General features: G+C 35.5%; 1 protein-coding gene across 4 annotated transcripts in view; it reads right to left on the bottom strand.

The window, feature by feature from the left end:
* ARHGAP24 (Rho GTPase activating protein 24) overlaps positions 1–26,772 on the bottom strand; it is a 436,021-nt gene that overhangs the window by 40,895 nt on the left and 368,354 nt on the right. For 3 of the 4 annotated variants that reach the window (XM_039845794.1, XM_039845797.1, XM_039845796.1), the window contains 2 exons: positions 22,441–22,563; positions 7,160–7,367 (listed from right to left, as the gene is read on the bottom strand). In XM_039845794.1, the coding sequence (XP_039701728.1) occupies positions 7,160–7,367; positions 22,441–22,563 (331 nt within the window). Of the gene's footprint in view, positions 1–7,159; positions 7,368–17,848; positions 18,867–22,440; positions 22,564–26,772 lie in introns of those variants that run through there. The other variant, XM_039845795.1, reaches the window with a different exon arrangement.

Genomic DNA, 26,772 nt, shown 5'->3' with positions numbered 1-26,772 from the left:
CCGTGTATTTGGTGTCAGAAGTATTCTGTGGGTGGAGTAATGAAAAACAGTAGTTTTCCTTTACAGAATGACCCTTCTAAAATACATAAGTAAAATTATTTCATTTACTTATTAAAAATCTTTCAATGGATTTATATTTTATATAGAAAAAAAACTAAATGTCTTATTATAAACCACTGAGCTACACAGTTTCAACCTCTTTCATCTCATCTCAGAGGACTCTACTCATCACTCATTGTATTCCAGCAACTATGGATTTAAGTTCTTTAAACAAGCTAAGCTGTGTTTGTCTCAAGACCTTAGTACTTCCTATTCAGTCTGCAATGTCCTGCCACTGTATCTTAGGTATGGCAAGCTTCTTGTCATTCAAGATAAATCCAAATGTTATATCCTCAGGAAAGAGATGTGTATCTTTATCACTTCACTTACTAACATATTAGCATGTCACCCTTATCACTCTTTGAACTTACTTATACATTGACAGTCTATTATTTATCTACCTGTCATTAGCACTGCAAACCCCAGAAGAGAATAGACCTGGCTTATCTTTTTTACCTAGAACAGTATCTAAGGCATAGTAAACACTCCAAAACTATTTGATAAAGCAATGCATGAGATAGATTGTCTCCAAAGGTGACTGTCAATGATTTCTCCCATCTATGCATGTATGTCACACCTTCCATCAAGAAGAAGAGTTGATTGATTTTCAATTCTCTTTAATCTGAGCAGGACTTATGCTTTGTTTTTGATCAATATATTCAGAGAATGTGACATAAGCCTTGTAGGATCCACTCCTTTGAGTCCTGAAACACCATGTAAGGAGTTCCAACAGTTGGCTAGAGAGAGAAGCCCTGAAGGATACAAGAGTGCAAAGACAGAAGCTCAGCTAGCTACCAGCCATTTCAGCTGGCTCAGCTTAGGCATAGACTTTGAATGAAGCTCTCTTGGACACTATAGCTACACTATATTGTGGCCACGGACACTGGTTAGATGAGAGGCAAGGCTCTCTGCCGAGCAATGTCCAAATACAGAATCTGAAAAGATTGTTGTTGTTTTAAACCAAAAAAGTTTGGAGTAGTTTGCTATGCAGCAATAGATACCTGAAACAGTCACTAGTACCAGACGTTGGGTATTGCTGCAACAAAAAAATAACATATATGGTATTGGCTTTGGAACCAGGCAGAGTCTGGACAGTCAGTGAGGTGACTATTAGTAAAAACTGGAAGAGCAATGAGCAAATTGTTATTAGAGGCTAGAGAAAGGTAAATGTTTATAATACAGGGTGGAGAATTTAGCAAGATTATCGACCTCAGTAACTCAAAATATAAGAAATATTTCTGATGAGGCTAAAGAAGGAACTGTTCAACTTTGAAGAAAAATTTAGGGAAACTATGGTGGTCCCTAAGGATACAGAGGTCGCAGTTTAGGGAGGTTGAAGTGGCTAGAATTGGTGATGTAGACTATTAGAGAGAAGGGAGCTTTGTAAAAAAATAAACAAACAAACAAGCTGATGAAAGATTCTCATAGTAAGAAATGGCTATAGAGCAAAGATGCCAGTAAAACACAACCCATAAAGACCTTTGTTTACCTTTATGGCCAGTGTGAATGTAAAATCCCTTGTTAAAAACTCTGTAAGAAGTAAGGTAGCACTTCACAGATTCTCTCAGCAAGACAAAAGAATTTAGAAGAATCTTAAGATTATTCTACAGCACCTTGACTCATAACTGAATGTGGAAAGGCCTGACATAAAGAGACGTATGGGTATGACTTTGTCTCAGCAAGTAGATTATAATTCAACATCTATGAGGCTTTTAAAGGAATTACAGCAACTTGGAGTAAAAGAGACTGTATCAGTTCAAAATGAAAAGAAACTTTGGGATCCCAACTTTTTATGGGCAGGAAGTAGGCTGAAAAACTACTCAGCTAGAAATAAGAGGCATCTCTTACAGAAAAGGAAAGAAGTTTTATAGAAAAGAACTAAGACTCAAGAGGGTACACCCAAGAGTGGAGAAGAGCTAAAGGTCAGTGAGCCGAGCCCTAACTAGGACCGTTTCCCAGGGGAGGAGTCCTGACAACACGTGTCCAACAGGATTTCATAACTGCTGAGGAGGAGAATCTGCTCATGAACTTCACAGAATAATGTGTGTCAGATCTCTCATTTAAGAAAAAATGAAAAAATTAGTCTACGTGAAATAATTGTTTTTAAGATATCGGACAACAAATAGTGCAAAAATATGACCCTCGACACTATGTAATTCGATGAGACAGGTCTTGTGATTGCTTCAGCCTTGAACGCAGAGGCATTTACCAAACCCTGGGACAGGAAGAAAGACCTTAATAGAGAACAACGATGTTACCAAGCTAAGGATACAGAGGTTGCAGTTTAGGGAGGTTGAAGTGGCTAGAATTGGTGATGTAGACTATTAGAGAGAAGGGAGCTTTGTAAAAAAATAAACAAACAAAAACCTTCTGAAATCGACATATAGGTCTTCCTGATTCTTTGTCTAAATAACAAGATGAGCACGCAGAGGGTAAAACTCCACAGGACTAAACAAAGAACAATCACCAGGGAAAGAACAACGATCAGGGATAAAAGAAGAGAAAAATAAGAGAGAAAAATCAATGACACTAAAACTGGTTCTTTTAAAAGTTTAATAAAATTGATAATACACTAGACTGATTAAGAAAAAAAGAGATGTCACAAATTGCTAATGTCAGAAGTAAAATAAGAGATATCTACAGACATTACAAAAATGGTAATATAAACCACTGCACGACAATTTATTTGGAGTTATATGCAATGGACAAATTTCATTAAAGATACAACTTACTAAAATTGGCACTAGAAGAATTAGGAGTGCCATTCCTAAAAACTTTCCCACAAAGATAACCTCAGACTAGATGATGTTACTGACAAATTTTACCAAAGATTTGTGGAGGAAATAATACAAACTCACATACTCTTTCAGAAAACAGGTAGAGGGGACACTTTCCAAGTAATTCTGAGGCCAGAATTTCTCTGATAACAAAACTAGTCAAAGACATTACAAGAAGTCTACAGGTCAAGATAGGTCCAAAAATCCTTAACATATTATTTGCAGGTCAGATACAGCAAGATATAAAAAGGATAATTCATCACAACCAAATATAGTTTATCCCAGGAATGTAAAGTTGGTTTAACATTTAAAAATCAATTAATGTAATTTATGACATTAACATAACAAAAGGGAAAAATCAGATAATTTTTGCAACCAATGCAGAAAAAAATGAATTTAATAAAATTCGATTCTCATTCATTATTAAAATTTCCAGGAAACTAGAAATACAAGGACATTTTCAAAGCTGATAAAAGTCATTTACAAAAAACTTATAGCCACATACCTAGTAGCAAGACTGAAAACTTCCCTCTACATACTAGAAAAGTATATCCACTCATGACTATTGTAGAAGAGTTTTTAGCAAGCACAAATAGGCAAGAAAAACAAATACGAGGCTTACATATTGAAAAAGAAAAAATACTCTCATTATGTACAGTCAACAAGATCATAGAAAATCCTAAGGGATAGCAAAAAAAAAACATTAGCACTTAATAAATGGATTTGTAGTTTGTATTATGCCAAATTTGTAGGACAAAAGCTCTCTCTATAAAATATCAATTGTACTTATATAATCTAGCAGTTAGCAATTAGAAAATTAAATGTAAAAATACTATTTATAGGAATATCTATAAACATTAAATATTTAAGGATAAATTTAACAAAATGTAGCAAGAGCTTACACTGAAAATTACAAAACATTGCTGAGATACAAAAGTCCTAATGAAATGGAGAGATTGACCATATTCATGGATTAGAAGAGTTTATATTTTTAAGATATCAATTTTCTCTCAATTGACTTCTAGATTCAATGAAATATCTATTAATATCCTAATAGGCTTTTGTAGAAATTGATAAGCTTATATCGATTTTTTTAAATGGAGATGCAAATGACCTAGAAGAGACAAAACAATCTTGAAAAAGCAAAGTTAAGGGATTTACTACACTTGATTCTTGATTTCTAGACTTTAAAGCTATAGTGATTTTCTCCAAAAAATAATAGCTTTTAACGAATTCTTCCTTCATTGTGTATGCTTGCCGCTCTTTCCATCAAGTGGTGGACTGTATTTCCCCTTCCTCTCAAATCTAGGCTTGCCCTATTTTTTGACTTGCTTTGACAAATAGAATGTACCAGAAGTGACACTGTTTCATCTGGCCCTAGCCCTTGTGAAGCTTATAAGCTTCATTCCATTCATTCTCTTGGAACCCTGAGCCATTATGTCAATAGGTCTGATTAATCTGCTGGAGATAAAGGCCACGTGAAGAGAAGCTCTATTGGATGTTAGATGAGAGAGAGACAGAGAGACAGACAGACAGACAGACAGAGTGAGAGAGAGAGAGAGAGAGAGAGAGAGAGAGAGAGAGAGAGAGAGAGGCTCAAGCAGCCAACAGTCATTTTAGCCATTTCAGACAAACCTCTAGACATCCAAGAGAAGCTATTTTGGATTTTTCAGACCTAATTGATCTGCATCCATCCATCCATCCATCCATCCATCCATCCATCCATCCATCCATCAATCAATGCTATGTGAATAAATGAGTACACCCTAGCCAAGTCCTGACCAAACTGTAGAATCATGAATAAATAATTGCTTGTTATTGTTTGAAATAAAGTTTGGGGTGGTTAGTTATGTAAGTGTAGAAACTCAAAACAATGAACAACTGAGCTAATGAATGACATTCTCCTTTTTCTCAAAGTATGCTAGCAACATGATCATATTGTGTTTAACACTGAGATACTCTCTGCAAGTCTCTTCTTCTATAGCTTTTCTATTAATAAGTATCTTCTATAATTATACTTCAGAAACTAAAAGATAAGGAAATTTTTATGCAGCATGAAATCATCAAGTAATTTAAAAAGTCTCATTTAATTTCTGATTATAAATGTAATATATGCTTATTGAAATTACAGTATAAAAAAGGGGGGAAAATCACTCATTCTGTCACAAATCAATGTTAATCTTCTCTTCTAATTTTCTCAGTATGTTTATGCAATGATGCATTTCATACAAAAAACAAAAACATACATTTTCATAATTAGGATGACATTTTGTATAAAGATTGCACCATATTTTATTTTCAACATGTAGTTATCTAGAACGTTATTTAAAAAATGTTATTTTCAGGGCATATCTCTTTTTACAGGTATCCTAAAATATATAAAATATCCCTCTATTCCCCCATGTTAGCAAAGTTCTGTTATAAGAACCAAATCAAAAATGTCTATAGCAAAATAATTTTTAATAAATAAATATGCTTTGCTGTAATGTCATCTACATATATTTAGGCCATGTATAAAAAAGGCCATTAAAATTTATCAATGTCACATGCAATTCATTGTAGATGTATATCCCATTACACAGATTTTATTAAGAGAATTCCATTAACAAATTTTTTTCTAATTTTGGAACCACACAATTGCATTTCTCCTAAATAAACCATTGTTTATACCTTGTGGACAGGATTGAATTAAGTAACAACTAATTTGGTTTTCTTTTTCAAAGTTAGAATAAGATATGTGACTCCTCTGCAAAAAGTATATTTGCAATCTTGAAGTTCGTTCTCTGACCCTAGTTTTAAATTCATTTCTTTACCTCCACATTTAATTTTTTTCTTTTGGAGAGAATATATGAATCCTTATAAACCACCTATATTACCTTTGTAATTAAGTAGGTCATAATCGATTAATTGATTCTGCCTTATTTTTCTATTTATACTTCCATTTATCATTACATAAATTAGCATTTTCCCAAAATTTTAATAACTGTGTATTATTTTGTTATATGAATGCATTACTCTACTCTGCAGTCGAGACAACAGATTGGTGCTGAATTTTTACTATTATAAAAATTATAATGTTATTTTGCACTTGTTTTTTTTCCCCACATATCTGATTTTTTCCTAAGACTAGAATTCCCTACTTAGAGGATCTTAAAATATATTGCCAAATTTCTTTACGAAGAAATAATAATTTGCACTCTCAGCATTGGGGTGCCTGCCTCAGCATAGCTTGCCAGCACTGAGTATTACCATTGTTCAGGACTTTGTTCATGTGACCAGCAAAAGAGTATTCAATAATTTAATGTTCAAAGAGAAATAATGCATAGTAGGTAATTTTCAATTTTCAAGTATCAACACTATTTTTATCCACCAAGTCCAAACTGAGAATCTCTCCTAAGTAAATAATCCAATAATAATATGTATGTGAATGTATACCCACTATATTATTTATAATAGTAAAAAAAGTCACAACAAAAATGTTCAACAATATTGAAATAGTTACAAACATATTCCTGTAGAAATTTAAGCTTTAAAAATTTACTTGCAGAGGTTGCCAATGATAAAATGTTAAGTTAAAATATAATTGAAATAAAAGGACATTTTTCAGCTATTAATGTGGAAAAATCTGTGCTACACAATATTAAATTAATAATACTAGGATAAAAAATTATTCTTCTACTAAATTAAAAAAAGTAAAGAGAAGGAAATAATTCACAAAATATTAACAGTGTTTAACTCAACTCATTTTATACTTTCTTCTCTGGAAGTTTCATTACTTCCTGAATTTCACCATGCTATACTTCTCCTTGTTTCTTAGTAAATTTATTCTATATTAAGGAGGAGCTATATATTTTAAAATATAATGCTTTCATTATTATTATAAAAGTAGTTATTTTTAATTACATTTCCGAATTCCAATCTCAACAATATTTTTAATATCCCTTAGCTGAAAGAATTAAAAAGACATCAAGCAAGAGAAGATGCTTATTTTAAAAACTCACTTTACTGATGCAAAAATTAAATACAGTTTTAATTTAGGATTAAAGGAAAAGAATCAATAATAATGTTTTAAGAGGGGGGAAGTATAAGAGAAAAAGACATCTAAAACATCAAATTTTTGGCTCTATAACTTAATAAAAACAGTCCATTTTTGTGTGGCCACGTAATCCAGCATCTAAACTGTTAAAACATCAATTAAGTTTATGCCATCTCAGCTCACTGCATTCTTTCAATTTAGTTTAAATTTCTCAGTGCAGGATGGTTAGTAAAATCTTGAAATTTACCTGTCAAATGATGGCTTCTCTCCACAGTCAAAGGCATCCTGGAGTTCCTTAACAAGATTAGCTTGGCCTGGCAGTCGGAAGAGACCCTCTTCTTTTAGCCCCCTTTGTCGGATGAAATCCACACACTGCTCCACCAACATAGGAGCCAGGCGGTTCCCATATCTCTTCTCATAACGAACAGTATCTTCCAGTTTCTGTCCAAAAATGCCTGGAGAAATAAAGGATCACAATGAATTTGAGAAACGTTATATTTTCCCACTTTGTTGCTCTCTTTTAAAACTCAATGTAAAGGAAAAACAAAGATTGGAATGCTAGTGAGCATTTAACATTTGATATCTCACATTATTACAGAACTAAATTGAAGAAAAGTAAGCATTGCATGTACAAATTATGTAAGACTCTCGAATGTTTGGTTAATTACTTCAAAACCATTAGGTTAAGGATTTAACAATGAGAACATATGCTTTGCATCCTCATCTGTAAAATAATTTATGGGTGGATACAATGGTGCAAAACCATCACATTCCAAGCAATAAACACTTGCTATCAAAGAGAATATTCTTAGCTCAAGTAGAAACAATAACACAACAAACCAAATTATTTACCTGGCATCAAATCTGGCACTAGTGGAATTCATATATTCCTTTTAGGAAAGAAGGTTGAATGACCTAAAACTAATACTTGATTACATATGAAGTGGAATTAGGAAATGGCATTCTCTAAGGGCAGTGAAAAATTAAAGCAGGTAACAGGTTTATTTAGCTTAGTTTGCAGGCTTTGGAACAAGTGATTTCTTGGTAAATGTGTGTTGAACATTATTCACTAACTCAAGACACACACACTCCTATTTTCTTTTGTCATCTTCACTTTAGACGCTGAACAATTAAACATTTTTATACTTCCCAAGTCTTCAGGAGCTTCTAGGAAGACTTGGGTTTGATTGATTGATTGATTGATTGATTAGTTGATTGACTGATGAAACAGAAAGCACACCTGGAATTACTATTCACTCCTTTTTCTATCTTGAACTTGGACATGCTATCTGTCCTTCTAAGAGTCATCTTTTGACCATTAGGCAACAACCACAAAAGAAAGGTTTAAAGATTCACAGAGGCAACAGGGCTGAAATCAATGAACCACTAATCCAACACCAACAGCACCTTCCTCCAGATTTTTTTTTAATATAAGAAAAATAATTCCCTGTGTGTTTAAGCTACAGTTAGCAGTTTTCTATATTTGTGGCAACAGAAAATTGTAACCCATACAATGGTGATAACAATTGTGAAAATATTCTAGTATTTTAATAACAAAGCCTTCAAATCAGTTATGAATGGAGAACAGTCATTTTCTGTAAAACTCTTTAGAAACAAATGTCATGCTTATTTGCCTGGGATGTTTGGAATTTACCCTGCCAAATTTTTAAAAATAGCCTTTCAAAGGCATTTATAGATCATTTAAAAAAATAATGTCAACATTTGAGAATCTTAGGTATTTGTGATTTTTCACATATCTTTGGATTGATAAATAAATTATGTAAGGTTTCTCCCTAAATCCAGTAGAAAATCTACTAAAATTCTGTAGAAATTCAACCTCTATGTGCACTACAAATGAGAATAAAACTTCCAATGTTCGGTTTTATGTAGAAATAAAAAAGCAGTCAAACATTCTTTTCTTCATACCCAGGATTTCTTTTTTTCCCAACAACTCAGGGATGATAAAGGAAGGAGTAAGTTTTGCTTTAGAAGAGTACTCTGTTTGTTTTTTCTTATCTTTTCTTTTCTTTCTTTCTTCCTTACTTCTCTTGTACATATAGGCTTACCTTTACAGTAAGAATTTATTAAAGAGATATAGCAAGAAACTAAGAGCCAAAGGACCTAACATCCTTCAATTTATTAAGTTTGTATTATGTACTAAGTTCTTGACCTATATTTTCTCATTTTTATAATAAATATATGAGGTAATTATTTTAGACATGAAGAAATTGGGGCTCAGATTAAATAAATTGCCCAAGGTCTGTTACACAGCACCAAGTAGCAGAATGGAAGTTCACATCCAGATTTATTCAGCCTTAAAACCTTTGCTCATTCCTCAATACCAGTCCTTATCTTTTTTAAAAACACAATTTTTGTGTGTTTTCATCTTCTAGTAATTTAAAATATTAGTAAATTCTAAACATGAGTAAAATAATGTATCTTTTCTGTAGTTTCAAAAATGATAATAGCGAAACTGTACTTATGTATACCAGGCTTGAATATAAGCAATTTATCTATATTTTTTTCTTATTTAAAATGCACAGTATTATATATGGTAGGGGCCACCATTGTACCATTTTACCAAGAAGGAAACTGAAGCACAGAAAGATTAACTAATTTGCTGAATCTCACACAGCTAGTAAATGGTGGAGCCAGGATTTGTTCAAGGTTGATGGATTCAGAGTCATTTTGTATCTATTACGCAATAGCTATTACACACTACTGAGCAGTGTGCATAATGGCTGGAAACTGCGCCGCAGAGGAAGAAACCTGCCAGCTTTCTTACTCGCTTTCCTACTTCAATGCCTGTATCATGCTAAGAGGGGTGGTTTTTGCTGAGAAAATATAAATTTGGGGGAAGACCAGAAAAATAGAAGGCGAAGGAAAAAACTCTGAACATTTAGTCAGCATCCTGCCTGAGGAAACTCTTTTTTTTATGTAAAGACCTATGCTTACCTGGCAATATAACATGTAAGAGAGTTAAACTATGTAGATAATAAGTACATATAATTAGAAATTCCTGTGGAAAAACTATAGTTTCTCCTCTAGATCTAATTTTATTAAGAATTATAATAGATGTATACTTTTCATTGTGTAGCATTAGAAATAAAATGTCCCAAATATCTCTGGCTTACAATGGTAGGTGTGAGCTAACCTCCTGTATGAGAATTTTTTTAATGAGGAAAGTTAGGAGGAAAATGATTTTTAAAAGCTGTTTTATTTAAAAAAATTTTTTTAGGGAACAGTAAAATTTCAAATTTTAAAATTAACAAAAAAGAACAAAGGTCATGTTATTCTCAGCTAGAGGCATGGGGAAAGCACACATTGATTACTGCACTATTCACAAGAATATTCCCTATAGTGTGAGCCATGTAAACAGTTCCAACTATGTCCATTTAAATTCTCAGTGATGTTTCATACTCCCTGACAAAGTCCTCCCAGAATGTCTAGGTGAGGACATATGTCATGCATACTTCCCCTAAAAGTACATTGATAGTGTCATAAAACATTACCCAGGATGTGACTTTTCACTGGGCTGAGGAAGTAAATCATACAGGTGAATTTATTATATCTGTGGGAGGCTGTTACAACTGGGGGAGGGGTGGGGGTGGGGATAGGGGGGAGAGAGAGAGAGAGAGAGAGGAACTGAAGCAACCTTCAGGGTTTGTGAGGTTCCTGCTTTAGTGTGATTTATACACCAAATAGCTAGAGGCAGCCTGTGAAGTTAGTGAATGTAATAAAATAAATATATTCAAATTTAATTCATCCTGAAAATGAATAAACAAATATAAAGCCCAAACTTCTTGGACTCTCTGTGCCCTGTAATTATTTATTTTCTTTGCTCCTAGTATCTCAGTTAAGTAGAGCTCCGGCTTTTGTTCATCACTTTTCCATCGTCTTGCCAACCTACGGCAATTTGGCCTATGACACTGTCATGCCACTAAAAGAGCTTTTACTATAGTCACCAACAACTTCCTGGTTGTCAGATCACTGACAGTTAAATTTATTTTTGTAATACTTTATGTCTCATTCCCTTTAAAACTATCATTCTCACTCTTCTTCCTGACACTTCTCACATGTTACATTATTCTTGCCTTCCAGAATATCTTCTCAGTCTCGTTCTTGACTATACTATCTACTATATGTTCTCGTAAGTTTTCTGGTTCTCGGGATTCTGTCCTCAGCTCTATTTTCATCTTACTTGTTACAATTTCTTTGCTGGACTCCACTTATCTCCTTGTATATTAATTATTCCCAGATTTGTATATCATTTTGGGCCACTCTTATGATCTCTAGCATTGGATTTCTAAAGTGTCCATTAGATCCCTCAGCATGGATATCTCAAACCACTCTCAAACTCGAAATTTCTAAAACTGGCTAAGTCATCTTTTCTTCAAAACCTGTTCTACTTTTAATTCTGATTTCAACTATCTGTACCAGTTACCTACCTCCAAATCATTAAAGTGCCATCTGAGAATCAACCTAGATTCTTCCTTCCTTCACAAACCGGATTTAATCACCATGTTGGTCTCTTCCAAACTCATCACCACTACGTGAGACTAGATCATCAATATTTTTTAATTGACTTTTTGAAGAGTCCACAATTCAGGCAAGCACTACCATAGTGATCTTCATAATATTTAGATTGGATCATCCCATTCTTTTGCTTCATTTCTTCCAATGGTGCCCACCAAACTCCTTTTCATGAAATACAGGTTCTACAATCTGATCTCTGTCTCTTCATCCACCAATCAACCAACGATGTTTAGGTAGCACTCATTGTGTGCCAGGCACTGTGCCATATTCACCTTCATTTCTGCTGCTTCCTGACAAACAACGTGTTCTCTATACTGAATTATTTGTTGTTTCCTAAATGTAACATGACTTATCATGTCTCTAGGCCTCCTTCTAGAAGGGAAATCCTGCCATCGTGAGTCAGCCTAGAATCTTATCCTGCAAGATTCGACTCATTGTTTCCTGTGTTGACTTCACTAACATTCCCTCACCCCCACCCCAAATGCAAAGCTTGATGTTTCTTCTTTGATTTCTTAACACATTACTTTGTAATTATTTAGATGCCTATCTGTCTCGAACTAGTCCTCCATTAGTCAAAAGAGGATTGTACTTTCACAATTATTATGATAAGATAATTATTTTACAGTTATTACTATTATTTTAAATAATATTAAAAAACAGCTGTAAAATATGTACCTATCTTATGAACTTCACAAAGGTTTAGATAATTTCCAAAGGTGCCACAGACACAAGGACTAAACTGGGATTGGCGTTAGATGTGAAGGCCTCACTCCATTCTACCATACTGCTATGGTTTGAATGTGTCGCTCCAAAATTCCTAAGCTGCAAATCTAATGCCTACGGCGATGGTATTAGAAGGTGGGGCTTTTGGGAGGTGATTAGGTCATGAGGGCAGAGCCTTCATGAATGGGATTAGTGCCTTCATAAAAGGGGCTCCAGACAGCTCACTCACTCCTTTTCTTTGTGTCTTGTAAGAATACAAGAAGTTGACAGTCTGCAACCTGGAAGAGAGCTCTCACCAGAAACCAATCATGCGGGCCTGATCTCAGACTTCCAGTTCCCAGAACTCTGAGATATAAATTTATGTTTTTTTAAACTACCTACCCAGTCTGTGGCATTTTGTTATATTAACTTGAACTAAGACACATAGGCAAACTCTCTTGCTTCTAGCTCTGGGACTTAATATCAAAGTGAGTAAGAATTTTCTGTTCATAAATACTTGTGGAATTAATGAGTTCATTAAAGCAAAGTACTTCACCTCCTCAATTATGGGAAATAAATAAACAACTCCTAAGTAAAATGGTACTCATCAATTGTTTCAGGTTGTGACATTGATTTCTATAAAAACTTGAAAACAAAAAAGTCCTTGTTTGCTGATGAAAAGCCAAAAGTTTAAAAACTTCTTGGTTATTACTCAAATTCTTTGCTATCAGTTATTTTTCAGAGTTCTCTATCCCTTCTTTCCTATAGATCACATCCTGAGTCATACAGAGAATTTGCTTTTACTTATCCTTATGCTTACTCCAACTCTGGTAACAGAATAAGTCTTGGTATTACCAGTCTTATAACAATTTTCAATTAATAATAAACATTACTCATGGTAAATAGACAAATCAAAATAAAAGACATCCAATTTAGTACAGAACTAAGAAACAAAAACAGCTAAAGTTTACTTCAAGCTGTTACCAGCACTTTCTAAGTAATCAACTCTTTTATGATAGAAAACTTAATCCAAGAAGCTCAGAATCTATAATCAGTGAATGTCAGCAGAATCTTGACTTTTTTTATATTCAGAATGGGGAAGGAGGAAAAAAAATAGAGGCCTGGAAAAATTAAATGTAACAATGTGAACATAGTAACCCAGTGGCCTAGGTCTTAGGTCAGCAGAGTAATTATAGACACAGTTTACATCTGGATACCAAGCCATGCCATTGACATGTATTTTCTTATACCACACTCACAGACATTCTGCAAGGAGGTCTTTCTGCTACAAACAGATTCAGAAATTCTAGGTGACCTAAAGTCACACATATGGAAAGTGGCAGATTTGGGGTACAACTGCACATATAATTCTAAAAATCTTCCTTTCCCATTGTTTCATTAATTCAGTTCAGATATATATTTTTTTCATAGGCATGCTGACCACTCTCTTAAGATCATATAGTAGAAAATGTCTTTCTGTAACTTCCAAAGACTGAATATGATTTCATATAGTTCAAGTAAGTCACAGCCTTTCTGGATGAGCCCATGGCCAGTCTTTTGTTCATGGGCCCCTCAGATTTTTTTTTTTTGTATTCATTGTTACTATATAGTTTATTTAAACCAAATTAGGATAATACAGAGAAGAGACTGAGGTGGGAGCTGCCCAGAATCTTTGTGGATTACAGATGCAAACTGGTCGGAGGTGAGTCCTTGGACTCAGACTTCAGTAAGACAGATCAGTTGCATAAATAGAGAGAACATAAGACACAAGACATTTCACAGCTTTTTGCTTTGTGTTTCCATTTTAAACATATGTATGTTACAACAAATTTGGTGTAGTGCTTATCACAGAGTAAGTAATTACTTATTTATGTTTCTTTACCCCCAAAGAGTTTGTGAACTCATCCCCAATGTAACTTAGTAAATGTTACATAAAACTTTACCATATGAATTAACGAGCTCCTCATTTACAGCACCATTTAAAATTATATGGATTTGGATAGTAGCATTCATTTAAACAAGTCAATTACCATAAATGTGATTGCAACATGCACAACATAAACTTTAAAGAACATGTTGCTTTTATCCACCAACATTTTAAAGGCATTTTATTTTAATTTATTATTGCCCATGGACTTGCAGGAAAAGATAGATAATACTACCATAATTCATGAATCTTCAATAAACCTTGAATCCTTGATTGAACAGACTTGTCATTCTTCACTTTGGGAAGAAATAAATACATACCTTTTCTCTACAAAGGTATATACAGTACTTTAAGACGGCTATACAGATAAGGTGGTCAATTGGCAGCATATATGAAATATAAGGGCTACAGAGTCTAAAAGCATAATGGATGAAGAAATGAGAGCAGCAATGCCTTGAAGAAAGGGTAAAGTTTGAATTGACAACAGAGATGAGAGCATCATAACAGAGAGGGCACAGTGAACAAAAACAAGGAGATGCAGGAAATGTAATCACAAAGAAAGAGAGAGACAGTCTGGACGATAGTTGGAATTGGCTAGAGGCTTTCATAAGCACATGAAACAGTTAGGACTTCCTTTGGGAACAAGAAAAATGTAAAAAATTTTGAGCTGTTGAACGCTGCCTGACAGTACTGTGTAGGAATATCTATTTGACAATGCTTTACAAGTGGACTATGTGTTGTAGGAATTTGTGAAGAAAGTTGAGATTGAAAAGAAGTAAGGATGGATGCTGCCTGGAGAGCCACTTTTTCAGGTAAAGTAAGTTGTGTGCATGAAGCAATGAAGACACAGAGAACTAAAGTGATGGGAGTAGAAATGGAATTGAAAGTGTAGAAGGAAGGAAGAAGCAATGATGCGTGACCACTAAGTGGTTATAATATAGGGAAAAAGCAGTGGGGAATTAGAGATGACTTATCTCCAAGAAGAGAGCAACTCAGGAAGAGAAAAAAAAACAAGACAGAGTTAGGGTTTAAAATTTTACTTTAGTTTGTCCTGTGATCAGCAACTAGAAATTAGCACTAACATTCAGGACCCACGGTGTTACGCACCACCAGATAATCAAAAGATTGGTTGTGCTCTGCCTATTAGATATTAGTCTTAGAGAGAGAGGCAAAACAATTCATAGTTTCAAAGTCGAGAGTAAAAAATACCTTGTAATCTTTATCTCACCAGAACATAAATGCAAAGCACCACCATCTCCCGCTTCATGCCTCATAGACGTTTCTTAGTTCCTAGATTTTTAACACCGTGGGGAAAACATTTTCGGTGACCTTTATTAGTACCTGAACAAAGAAAGAGAGAGATGAAAAGGGCAGAAGCGGTCTGGAGGAGAGAGGAACCCTGGGAAATCAGTTAGGGCTCCCACGAGGTGCAAGCTTCACCATCACCAGGCCTCCGGAAACTAACGCCACTCCCCATTCTGTGGTCTTTCCTAAAGCGGCAAGTCTCTTCCATGGGCTTAACCTTGATGACAGTAAAAAATATGCTTTAAATGTGGTTCAGGAAAAGCTGACTTCTGGGCACTCTTCCATGATTCATTCCCTCTCCTTTCTACTTTCATTGAAGTGACTTAAGCCAATGCTCTCCAACAGGCTTGGGAGAGGAACTCAGAAACCCTGGCCCACTTCTTGAGCTACGTGAGCACCCAGGAGATTAAACAAAGCACAAAAGAACGCTTATTTTTTAAGGTGGCATAGTTTGGGAACACAAGATTGAAAGGAAAGTTTTTTTCTGTTCAGTGCCAGACTTTACGTAAAGATGTAAACAACCTGTGCTTCGTGCTGCCCCTGACCCGAATGACTAGTGCTGCACCAAACAGCATTGCAGCAGCCGCTGGGCACCTTCCCTCCCTGAGCCCTGTCGTGTCACTGTGGTCATGCAGCCAATTAACTGAGAGAAGTTGGTAATGCACTGGCTCCAGGGAAAGGAAAAGGAAACTTAAACCAGCTGACCGAATGCTTCCTGCACCACCTCTCCTTTATGGTTCTGACAGAAACCAGCATACAGCTTTGTAAATTAAAAATCTGTTAATCCTTGATTCAAATGCGGAACATTCCTCAGGTGACTACGACTGTGCAGAGGAAAGGACAATACTTTAAAAACAGCCTACGGGAGAGGATAGATGGAAGCTATTCCCTACCCCTGTTATTGCCATTTGCCAGCCCGCCAGAATTTTCTTTGCAGGCATGCCTTTCCTTGTTAGTATTTAAGGAAAAAGGGAAGAGGGTATAATGAACAGCAGTGTTAGCCAGGTTTCTTACAGATCTGTTATTGCAGGAGAGAAGGTAAAAAAGGTGGAAAAGGTAAAAAAAGGCCTTGCTCTGTGCAGATATATTAATTGTCCCCAGAATATCTCATGTTACAAATGAACAGCAATAACCCAGAAATACAGACTTTCTCTAGTGTTTGAATAAACCTGATTTTGTTGCTGAGGGGTTGGGGAACTATAAGAGAGAATGTCTTTTAAGCAATTAGTCCTTTGAATTTTCAATTTCTATCATTGCCAATTTTTCTATCAATGATGCAATCTTAGTTCTATGCTAGACAACCCTGTTCTGAAATCTCTATAGATCTATAAAATATGAGACATGTACATATTTAATTATCTTTGTAGATGAGGGAAGAATATGAATCAACACCTGAATTTCTTACAGATAATATATGCTAATGATCATAGCCAGATCTTAGATGCTCAAAGACTCAGAAGGAATAAGGTTTAGTTTTTAAAAAGTTTCCATTATATTTTGCTTTACATATGTGGTTTTTCTTATTTTGTTTTCTTCTCATTTTTTGTTAGTTACTAAATAAAGAGGGTTAATTAGTAGGTGGCAGATCAAGAAAAAAAGGGAGAAGGAACGACCTTCTATGTTACTCAAATCAGCTCCTGATTAAATTAGCTTACTGTGTATGGCATTAAAATTATAATTACCTACTTCCAATTTAGATAATCATTCCATTTAATTATTCCTATTTTGAAGCAAAAAATTTTTTAAATATTTTGATATAAACATTTTCTAAAAACATTGCCAAATGCTATACCCTGTAAGTCTCCCTACATAAATTAATTCAGAAATGCCTTAGTTTTTTTATGGATCATCAATTGTTATACTTCCCCACTCCTAGTTCCTGCTAGTTCATATCCTTGGCTTCTCCCAATGCTACCTATTTGGAAAGTCAAGGTGACTTTTATTTCTAACCAGTGTTAATCAATATGGTTGAAAGCCTCCTGAAAAGGGTTATTACGAATAACCTTATTATTATAATTTTCTCAAAGGGGAGGTGAGGTAAGCATAGGCGGCCAGAATCAAACCAGTATGATGGGAACACAGACAGGGATTTGAGAGGAACCCATTTCGATGGGTAACAACATGGCTGCTTGATTTGGGTCTAGGAACAGTCAAAGGTAGACTTGGCCCCTCCTCTCAGGATAATCAGTCAGCCCAGCTTCCTTATTTCTCCATCGTCAAGGTGATCCTTATCCGATCACCATTCTTTAAGCCCCACCTACCCAGCCCATTCACAGATAGTAATAAACAGATCAATATGAACCCTGAAAAATCATTATAGATGAGCAAAGACATACATAAATCACTCCTATACACTTCTAAGCTCTTGGTTTCCAAACTCCATTTTATCTGAGCATAAACTGACCTTAAAACATCAGAGAACATATGCATATTTTTAAAAAGGACATTAACATATCATCTACCTACCTTTTCGAAAACTAAAACATCGTTTGATTCTTCTGTATGTAGTTTTAGGAATGAAGGAAGTTGATGCTAAGGCACCTGAGGGGCGTCCCCCAGTATTTCGGTCTTCAGGCATCATACAGGCCCAAAGTTCTGAACCAGTTTCAGGCTTCTTTTAAAACCTGCCTCTGCAAGATACCCCACAGCCACTCTTTCTCGTGTTTATTTGTTGGGTTTGAAGTGCTGATTCCTAGAACTCGAAGGTTTTTATCATCCAAGTCCTCGATCAGGGATAAGTTACCACCTCTCATTTACTTCTTTTTGGCAAAAACTTTCTTTTCTCTTGCCTAATCCAAAGAGTTTTTAAGGCTGTTTTAAGTTTCTGCCGACATTCCAAAATGTCACAGCAAACAGAACCGTAGCAAGCAAGCTGCACCTCCCATTCAAACAGCAGGAATTTTTTTTTTTTTAATTTTTATTAAGAACTATCTTCTCAGCTGGAACTGGGGGGACTGAGATTCCTCTGGAAAGGTCAGCAAATAGCCTTGTGCAAGGGGAAGAGGAACAATGACAAAAAGGCCCCTGAGGAATATTTCAGGACTGTCCTTGCTGGCTCTTTTCATCTGAGCAAAAGGGGAGGCAAATAATGGCACCTTCTCCAGAAAGCAGTTCAGTGCATGACAGATTCTTTTCAAAGGGCTCCCCTGTTCCTTTTATAGCACCCCTCATTCTTTGATGCTCTCTGCGGGCTTCTCCCTTTTCCCTTCTATCTTCAAACTCCCGGGGCTCTTGAGGGAATCGCCACGTCAGAACAGTCGAGTGCCCATTCCAGGAGACTCCTTGGATCCGTGGAGGAGGCAGCTCTGCAGGGAGCTTCTCTCCCCCTCCTCCTGCTCCGGTTCCCTTTTCTCAATGAGAGAGCTGGGCGGGAGCTGGCAGGACTGCAGCTGCCTCGTCACCACTGCTGTGGCTGCAACTGCCTTCAGTGCCCGTGGTCACATGCAGCAGGTGCAGTCACAACAGTATGAAGGGAGGAGGGAGAGTGCCAGGCGGCAGTGTGAAACCTTTTCTTCCTTTGACTTTGAGTTGACTTCCTGGCTCTTGTCCATCTGTGCAGCACCTTTACAGCTGCTGCCTCGGTCCCTCCAGAAATCCAACACCACCAAGCCACCAACCCCAAGGGGACAAACTCTTTGCCCCCTCCTTCCTGCATTTATTCTCTTCCTATACAAGATTTTTAAAAACATATTTTGCAGCTGAATCTATTTGTAAGTGCTGATTTAAATGTGCATGGCATTAAAACATATATGTGTGGATTTGGATATGTGTGTGTTTGTGAAATATTCTATATCTAGTAACAAAGAATCTGCAGCCATAGCCAAAAAAAATCAACTCCACCCATGTGTGTGTACTTATATATATTTATACATACATGTATATATATATATATATATCTCTGATTACGGTTGGAAAACCAATCCTGTTGACAACTTTTCCCCCTGCTCTTGCATGAACCCTCTACATCCCAGCCCCCACATCCACTAACCCTCTCAGTCTCACTCACTGAGCAATTGACTCACTGGGTTAATCATTCATCCACCTGGCTCTTCCACGAACAGATTTGGAATGCCAGGGCTTTAACCCCAACTGACCTCCAAGGCCTTTGCGTTCCTTTCTAGCTATCCAGCAGAAGCTTTCCAAAACTGTGAGGTGTTCTAAAAAGATATACCCTCTAGAAACTTCATTACTCTGACGAGAATGCCCAGGGAGGTAGTAGTTTGTCATTGAAGAGATCATTATTAGTTATTTCTGCCCTATGGTTCAAACATTGGTTTTGGCTTCTGTGTCACAGCATGCAGCTAGGAAAATAAGAAACCACAAAGATAACTCAGAACTACTGAGACAGTGACAGCGCTCTGCTGGGAGGCACCTGTGCCAACTGAACACTTCACTGACCTCAGCACTGGTAGGAGGGAACACATGGAATCACAGGACTGGAGCGGGAATGAATCTTAGTTAAAACAGTTTTGTCCAATAGCCTTATTTCATAAGGGAGGAAACTAACAGTGAGGGGTCACTTATCCAAGATCACACAGCAGGTTGTATAAGAGGCAAGACCACAGTGCCTCTTAATTAACCCCTGCTTGCCCACATGCCAATTATTCATTATGAGGATTATTTACATTCAGTATTTTCACTGTTTTGATGGGTCTCTAAAAGGGTTTTCAGCCATATACATTTATTGTTTGAAACTCAAATTTATAATATTTCTTTAAAATTCAGTCAATGAACAGAGGGGGGGTGCTACATTAATGCAAACATTTGAGACCCATGACTATGGGTGACAGTCTCGATCTTCTGTCAGTGTCAATATTTAGTTTGGTTCTATATTCTGTATTAACTTTAGAAAATTCTGATGTTCAGATGAATCACAAAGGATTTCTTGCAAATTGAATGAATGCTTTAAAAGCTTGCCTTGCAATTTCATAACACTCTTCAGTTAAACAAAGGCAATGGGAAATTTATTCTTTGGAGCACTGTTTCTAATGTAAGGGCTCTATGTTAAAATATATCTCTTTAAAAGTAAATAGACATGGAAAGTGGATTGGAGCTTACCAGAGGGAAGGGGGCGGGGGGCAGAGGGGGAAGACAGATAAGGGTAAGGGGGCCAAAGATTTGGTGACGGAAAAAAATTTAACCTTGGGTGGTGAACACAAAATGCAATATACATATGACAGATTATTGAATTGTATACTTGAAACCTATTTGATTTTATTAACCAATGTCACCACAATAATTTTAATAAAAAAAGAAAGGAATGAAAAAAAGTAAATCTGAATCAAGCATTTGCAAAATCCCTGAAGCATATTCTATAGGATAAAGTACCTAAACCAAACAAGTACTAGATTATCCCTTCCAGGTTCATACATTTGAAAGTTCATTCATAGCTCTTGGCCAGTCCCACTGGGATCACTTCTGATGCTCCTGGGCTGATAGAACCTCTAATGGCCAGTGATTTGGTGAAATTTACATTCATTTTTTCTTGAGAAAAGGACAGAGAAAAAAAGAGGAAAGAGAAGATAGCATACTTGATGGAAATAATCCCTCAACAAAAATACCTCCTTTAGCAGATATTAAGGATGCTCCTGAACCAATGAGCCCAGAAATCTGATAACAGAGCTTCCCCTCTGTTTTTAGAAGGTCTTTAGAAACAGCAGGATCTTTGAAAAGACACACCTTGAGGCCCTCCACACAAGTCTGTGGCCCTGAGGTGCCAGCAAACCTCTAGGAGTTCAGTATGTGTCTCATTAATAGCTACGTGAGGAATCCTCTGCTCGAGCACTGGGGTGGCGAGCTCAGACCCATGGGCTTTTTCAAATGCTTTGCATAGTCACCTACTAGCCATTTATATACATATTTAATGACCACATAGTTTGTCAACCAAATGAAAACACCGTGAGAGTGACAGGTAGCATTATCAAATCATTAGCTTGGGATGACAGTTGTAAACCAGACTGTTACCAGGCAAACTGGGGTGAATGGTCACCCTGGTTATCCCTCGACAGAATGTACTGCTAAAAAACAATGTGTGGTTATGTGTCATTAATCTGGTAAAACATCAACAGGTCTTCAATGAATCTACTATTTTAACTTTAACTTAACTTTTCAATTTTTTAAACTAAGATTTTGAAGTTTTTCTATAATGTAAAGTAGTCAGTCAGCCTAAGAAGCTTCTGATAAGTTAAGGGAAAAAAATTTACTTCTGAATTAAGGGTGTTGACAATAGACGCAAAACAATATAAAATAAATATGGAAATTGTAGTTGCTTTACTAAATATGAATTTAATACAATTTATTCTAACTATACCAACACAAAATAATTAGTTTTACATTCTTATAAATACATGTTAGATATAGATAAATATTTGGGGGTTCTTATTTTTTGGTTCAATTTACTGAATTTTTACTATAAATAATTTTTCTGAGTATATTACCTTATTTTATATACCTTCGCAGACAAAGATCACATCTTCTACCTTTTCTTCATGCTTTTAGTTGGATTCATAGCACCATTTAGTTTATTTTTTATTCTAAACAGTGTATTAACTGATTTTTTTAAAACCTTATTATCAAATCCACAAACACTTGCCTGATCACAAAGCAGCATTTTTTTTATTCCAGTAATCATCAAGTTTTCATTTAAAGCTTTGCTATTCCTCACTGATGTGTCATTGAACATCTGGGGGCTGGGATCTCTCCAATAGCTACTAGTCAATTTTTGCCCCACATCTACATGCTCTTAACTAATTTACATTTATGTTATCAGTCTCATAACTATTTATTGTTAGGAAAATAGAAAAACTCAAAATAAAAGAAAAAGTATAATTCTTTTTTATAATTCAAGATATTTATGGAAGAAGGTTAGCTATTAATGATATTTAATTAATTAAACTTTCAGGAGTTACTTAGATATGTATCTAACTATAATGCAAAATAGTTTACGATTTATTTTAATATTCATTCGTTTGAAAATAGGAGCTGACAGTAACATTAGCTGGGGGAAAAGATAAACAGATGTACCTATCTGTTTTTCCATGATTTAAAAATACACTCACCTCCTCCAAAAGGTCCCCATATGACTCGGCGGATGGACTTCACCCAGTCTTCCATATCATTCTGGGTGCTCGCCATAAGGAGGTAGCTCTCATGATTCGCTGTCATCCGATCTCGATCACCTCCTGTAGAAAGACAGCAAAACATAAGTATGTGCTCGGCCAAAGATTCCCCATCAGAGCCTCCTAGGTAGTCCCTGAAACACAGACTGTGCCTAATGTAGACGGCACTAGGTTCTACCCAACAAACTGGAAATATTTGCCATGATTTCAGCGTGGAAAAAAAAATCTGCTTAAAAAAGAAAGGCTCTTATGTTTCCAGGAGAAAGCTGGAAAGCAAATGTCATTCGCCAAACAAAGCCTGCCTTTTCATCCTAGCAACAATCCATAGGCCTCGTTAACTCATAATCCAATGTATTCACACTGTACTGCTGAATAGAGAGAAACAGCAAAAGCAAAATGAAAGATAGGAGAGTGTACCAAGGAACCTGTGGTTTTGTTTGAAACAAGTGCTGCTTAGCACATGTACAGTTAGTCCACTAGGACATCATGGGTGAGTGGGGAAGTTCTAGGAAAAAGAAAGAGCCTCATGAGAAACTTTTGATCCAGGGGGTCTTCTCTATCACTCTGTCCTGGAAGAGAGCTTCTTCCCTCACATTGGGAGGGCAAACAAAGAAGAGAGAAAAAGACACAAGCCTGGCCTAATCAACCTTCCATACGGCCCTCACACCACATAGTGAGCTCAGGAAACACCAGTCGTGCCTGCATGCAAAAGGTTGATGGTTTCTCTTATTTTTTTTCCTCTCCAAAAAAAAACCTTGATAATACCTGATATCAATTTTGAAATGCTAGACTTCTGATGCGTATAATTTAATTTATTTGAAATTTTTACTAGCATATTAAGTTTACCTGGTGACTTAATTTCCTCGTTTACAAAACAGGGATAACCATACATAACCTTGAAAGAGGTCTTGAGGTATAGTTTTCCTGACCTCTTATTTTATGTTGAAAGTATTTCTGAAGACAAGTATCAATGACTGCACTGCTGCACTGTCTTTGAAAATAATTAGCATTGTTCTCAGAGGGAATAATTAAGGAAGTGGAACATTAAGTATTTAATTGAATTCTGATAATATTTTAGTGTTATATGAACTTTTCAGGTGCTCAAATAATCTACCAACATTTAATTTTCACTAAATGTTAGTGTAGCCTTGGGTTGAATTAATTCATAATCAAGTGCTTTGTTTGGTTAAGATTGCTGTTGTTTGTTTTAAAGCAGATCTAAATATCTTTTTTTTTGGTGTGCCAATATTTTATTACTTTAATTGCTCACTAAAGAAAAATCCTTCAGGATGGCAATACCACATCATCCTCATTCTCTGTGTCCATACATTTTCAAGTGGATGAAACTGCCTGTTACACCAGGACCAAATTATTTCAAGTACTGTATCAAAAATATATTTTTCTATTTGCTTTTTTGGTTTGTCTATTATTAAGCATTGATACATATTTTTAAAATCCAATATCTCTTCTTTTTTTATGTACTTTTTAAATTTTCTTATTTTTTTATTTTTTTATTTTTTTATACAGTACATTGGTTAGACATTTATATACCTTTTGACCCAGCAATTGCACTTCTGGGTATTTATCCAAAGAAGACCAAAACAATAATTCATAAAGATTAATATGCACCCAATATTCATGGCAGCACAATTTACAATAGTCAAGATATGGAAGCAACCTAAATGCCATAAACAGATGATTGGACAAAGAAGTTATGGTTCATATATACAATGGAATATTACTCAGCCATTAAAAAAATGAAATCCTTAGAGGTCATTATGCTGAATGCAATAAGTCAGACAGAGAAAGATAAATACCATATGATTTTACTTATATGTGGAATCTAAAGCACAAAAAGAACAATCTAATCAAAAACTGACTCACAAACATAGAGGACAATTTGGTGATGGACAGAGGTGGGGTTAGCTGGGAGGGATCAGTGAAGGGTTAAAGAAGTGTAATTAGTAGTTGATAGATGGTCACGGGGTTGGGGAGCATGGCATAGGGAATGCAGTTAGCATTAATATATTGGCTAGGTGGAAAATCAGAGGAGAGAAGGAACAATTAGGGGGATCATAAATGTCTAACCAACGTACTGGATCTAAAGATCTTTAAGAGGAGCATGCAGGCTTCAATTTACAACAGGCCCCATTGCTGCCTTCCCTTTCACATCTAATCTGTTTCGCACATAGCTCTGAAAGCTATAGGCATTTGAGTTGGTAACCTCTGAATTCTATACCAATGTCCTAAGTTGAGAAATACAACTAACTATTCTACTACTGATGTAAATTTATAGAACAAGTAAAAGGTCGAAGAGGTGAAATAACCTTAAGCCAACCAGAGAAACAACTAGATTGGTGTTTTACATTATAATACTACTGGACAGGAATGGGGAAGGGGTTGAGGGATTCTATCAAATAACTTTCCTAATGTCTACAAATGTCTGGAATAAACAAGACTAGCCTTCCCATATTTTAGGGAACATCTCACTGTTAGGGAAACAATGACCCTCTTACACCTCTGTGTCTATATTAGGTTAATTATCACTTCAAGCAACTTGTATCTAGAAAAAACAGGTTCAGGAATCAGAAAAAATCCCACTGAAATCACAATGCTTATGTTAGCTGTTAGCCTTCTGGGAAATTATATAACTTCTGGAAACTCATAGTCCTTAATCATGCTTTAAAAATAATAATCCCTATAAAATAAATTTTTGTGAGAATTAAATGCAATAAAGTAAGTAAAATACTAGCACTGTGTTAGGCTAAAAGAGAAATTCTGTAAAATTTATCTAATTTAACTGCCTCTCACCCCTAAAAATGCAAAAAGGACATATTACATTTTTTATTTTGACTTCAGATATATTATGTCTAGTAAGTGCTTGGGAACTATTAGTCAATAATACACATAAACAGAGACTTTTTTTAAAGGCTATCTTTCTTTCATACATAACAATACACATAAAACTGTATGCTATACATGCACATAAATATGCCACACACTAATATGCTTATGCATGGTTGTATGGCATACATGTGGCAGAAAAAACCTGAATGACAAAAAAAAAAAAAAGATGCTTCATTTGGCATGGCATACTACTACAAATTTACTCTGTATTCTGATCCATTTATACTACAGCACTGAGCCAAAAAAAATTACCATTTGAAGTCAGAATATTTTAATTATTGTCTTTGCCTAAAGGATGCTTAGCAATTCAGACAGCAATATCCTGCTGTGTCACTCCCAGCCCAGGCAGAAACAGCATTAGTAATGAGAGCGAGTGACAGTTGCTAGAGTGTGTTTCTGCCTGAAAGCGGCGGGGTGGGAGGAGAATGATAAGCACAATTGGCCATTATCCCTTACTTTTCATGTGATTTTCTGTCTCTGCCAGTGGTGCTATGAGTCTGACCCTGAATCTCATTTAGACTGCCAATCACATATATGAAATCTCATCTGTAAATTTTACCCACGGATATGGATCTTAGTTCTTCAGTGTATTAGTGAGAGCAAGGGGAAAGATTTAGAAAAATTTTCTTTGAGTCCCAGTGAGACTACTAGACACATTGCTAAGAATGTCATTAAAACAATTAAGGACGTTTATATAGATATGAACTAGATATTCTGTACTAGATTATGTGATTTCTAACTGGGGATACTAACTGTTCTAATTTATAAAACTTCAGTACCTGATACTGGTACTGTGACTTGCAACTGAAGGGGCTCAAAAACAACTTATTAAATATGTAATTTAATAAATGAATAAATTCAATACTGACTTTCAACCATGTGGATCAAATTTTACTCTCTGTTAATCCTTTACAGGGAGTAATGCTCCATTTAACCGTTGTGAATCTAAAATTCTTTCAAAAGGTAAAATTTTAAAAAGCAGTCTGGAGATTTAATTATCACTGGAGGGACAGTGTCATAGTTATCTTCAATGCATATATGTAATATATGCATGTGTATTTGTATATTATATTATAGCCAGTATACATTCTCCATTCCTAACTTCTGCTTCAACATAAATACCTATGCAGTTTTATTTTTATTTTTTAGTACTGCTTTATGTGATAGTAGATTTGCACAAATTTTAAGGACATGGTGTATTAGTAAATTGTATCTGCCTTTTAGATACTAACTCGGGTTGGTAGCAATGTTTTGGTGTTCGTGTTAATACTTGAAGCATTTGTTATTTTTAATTTAACTGAGTAGGTCACATCATCCAATTTTACTTATTTATATGTAATTGAAAGTATGTGTATACTTCATTGA

The sequence above is a fragment of the Pteropus medius genome, unplaced genomic scaffold (genome assembly GCF_902729225.1).
Source record: "Pteropus medius unplaced genomic scaffold, Ma_sr-lr_union100, whole genome shotgun sequence".
NCBI lineage: Eukaryota > Metazoa > Chordata > Mammalia > Chiroptera > Pteropodidae > Pteropus > Pteropus medius.
The sequence above is the reverse complement of the archived record's forward strand: the minus strand, read 5'-3'. Positions and strand labels throughout refer to the sequence as shown.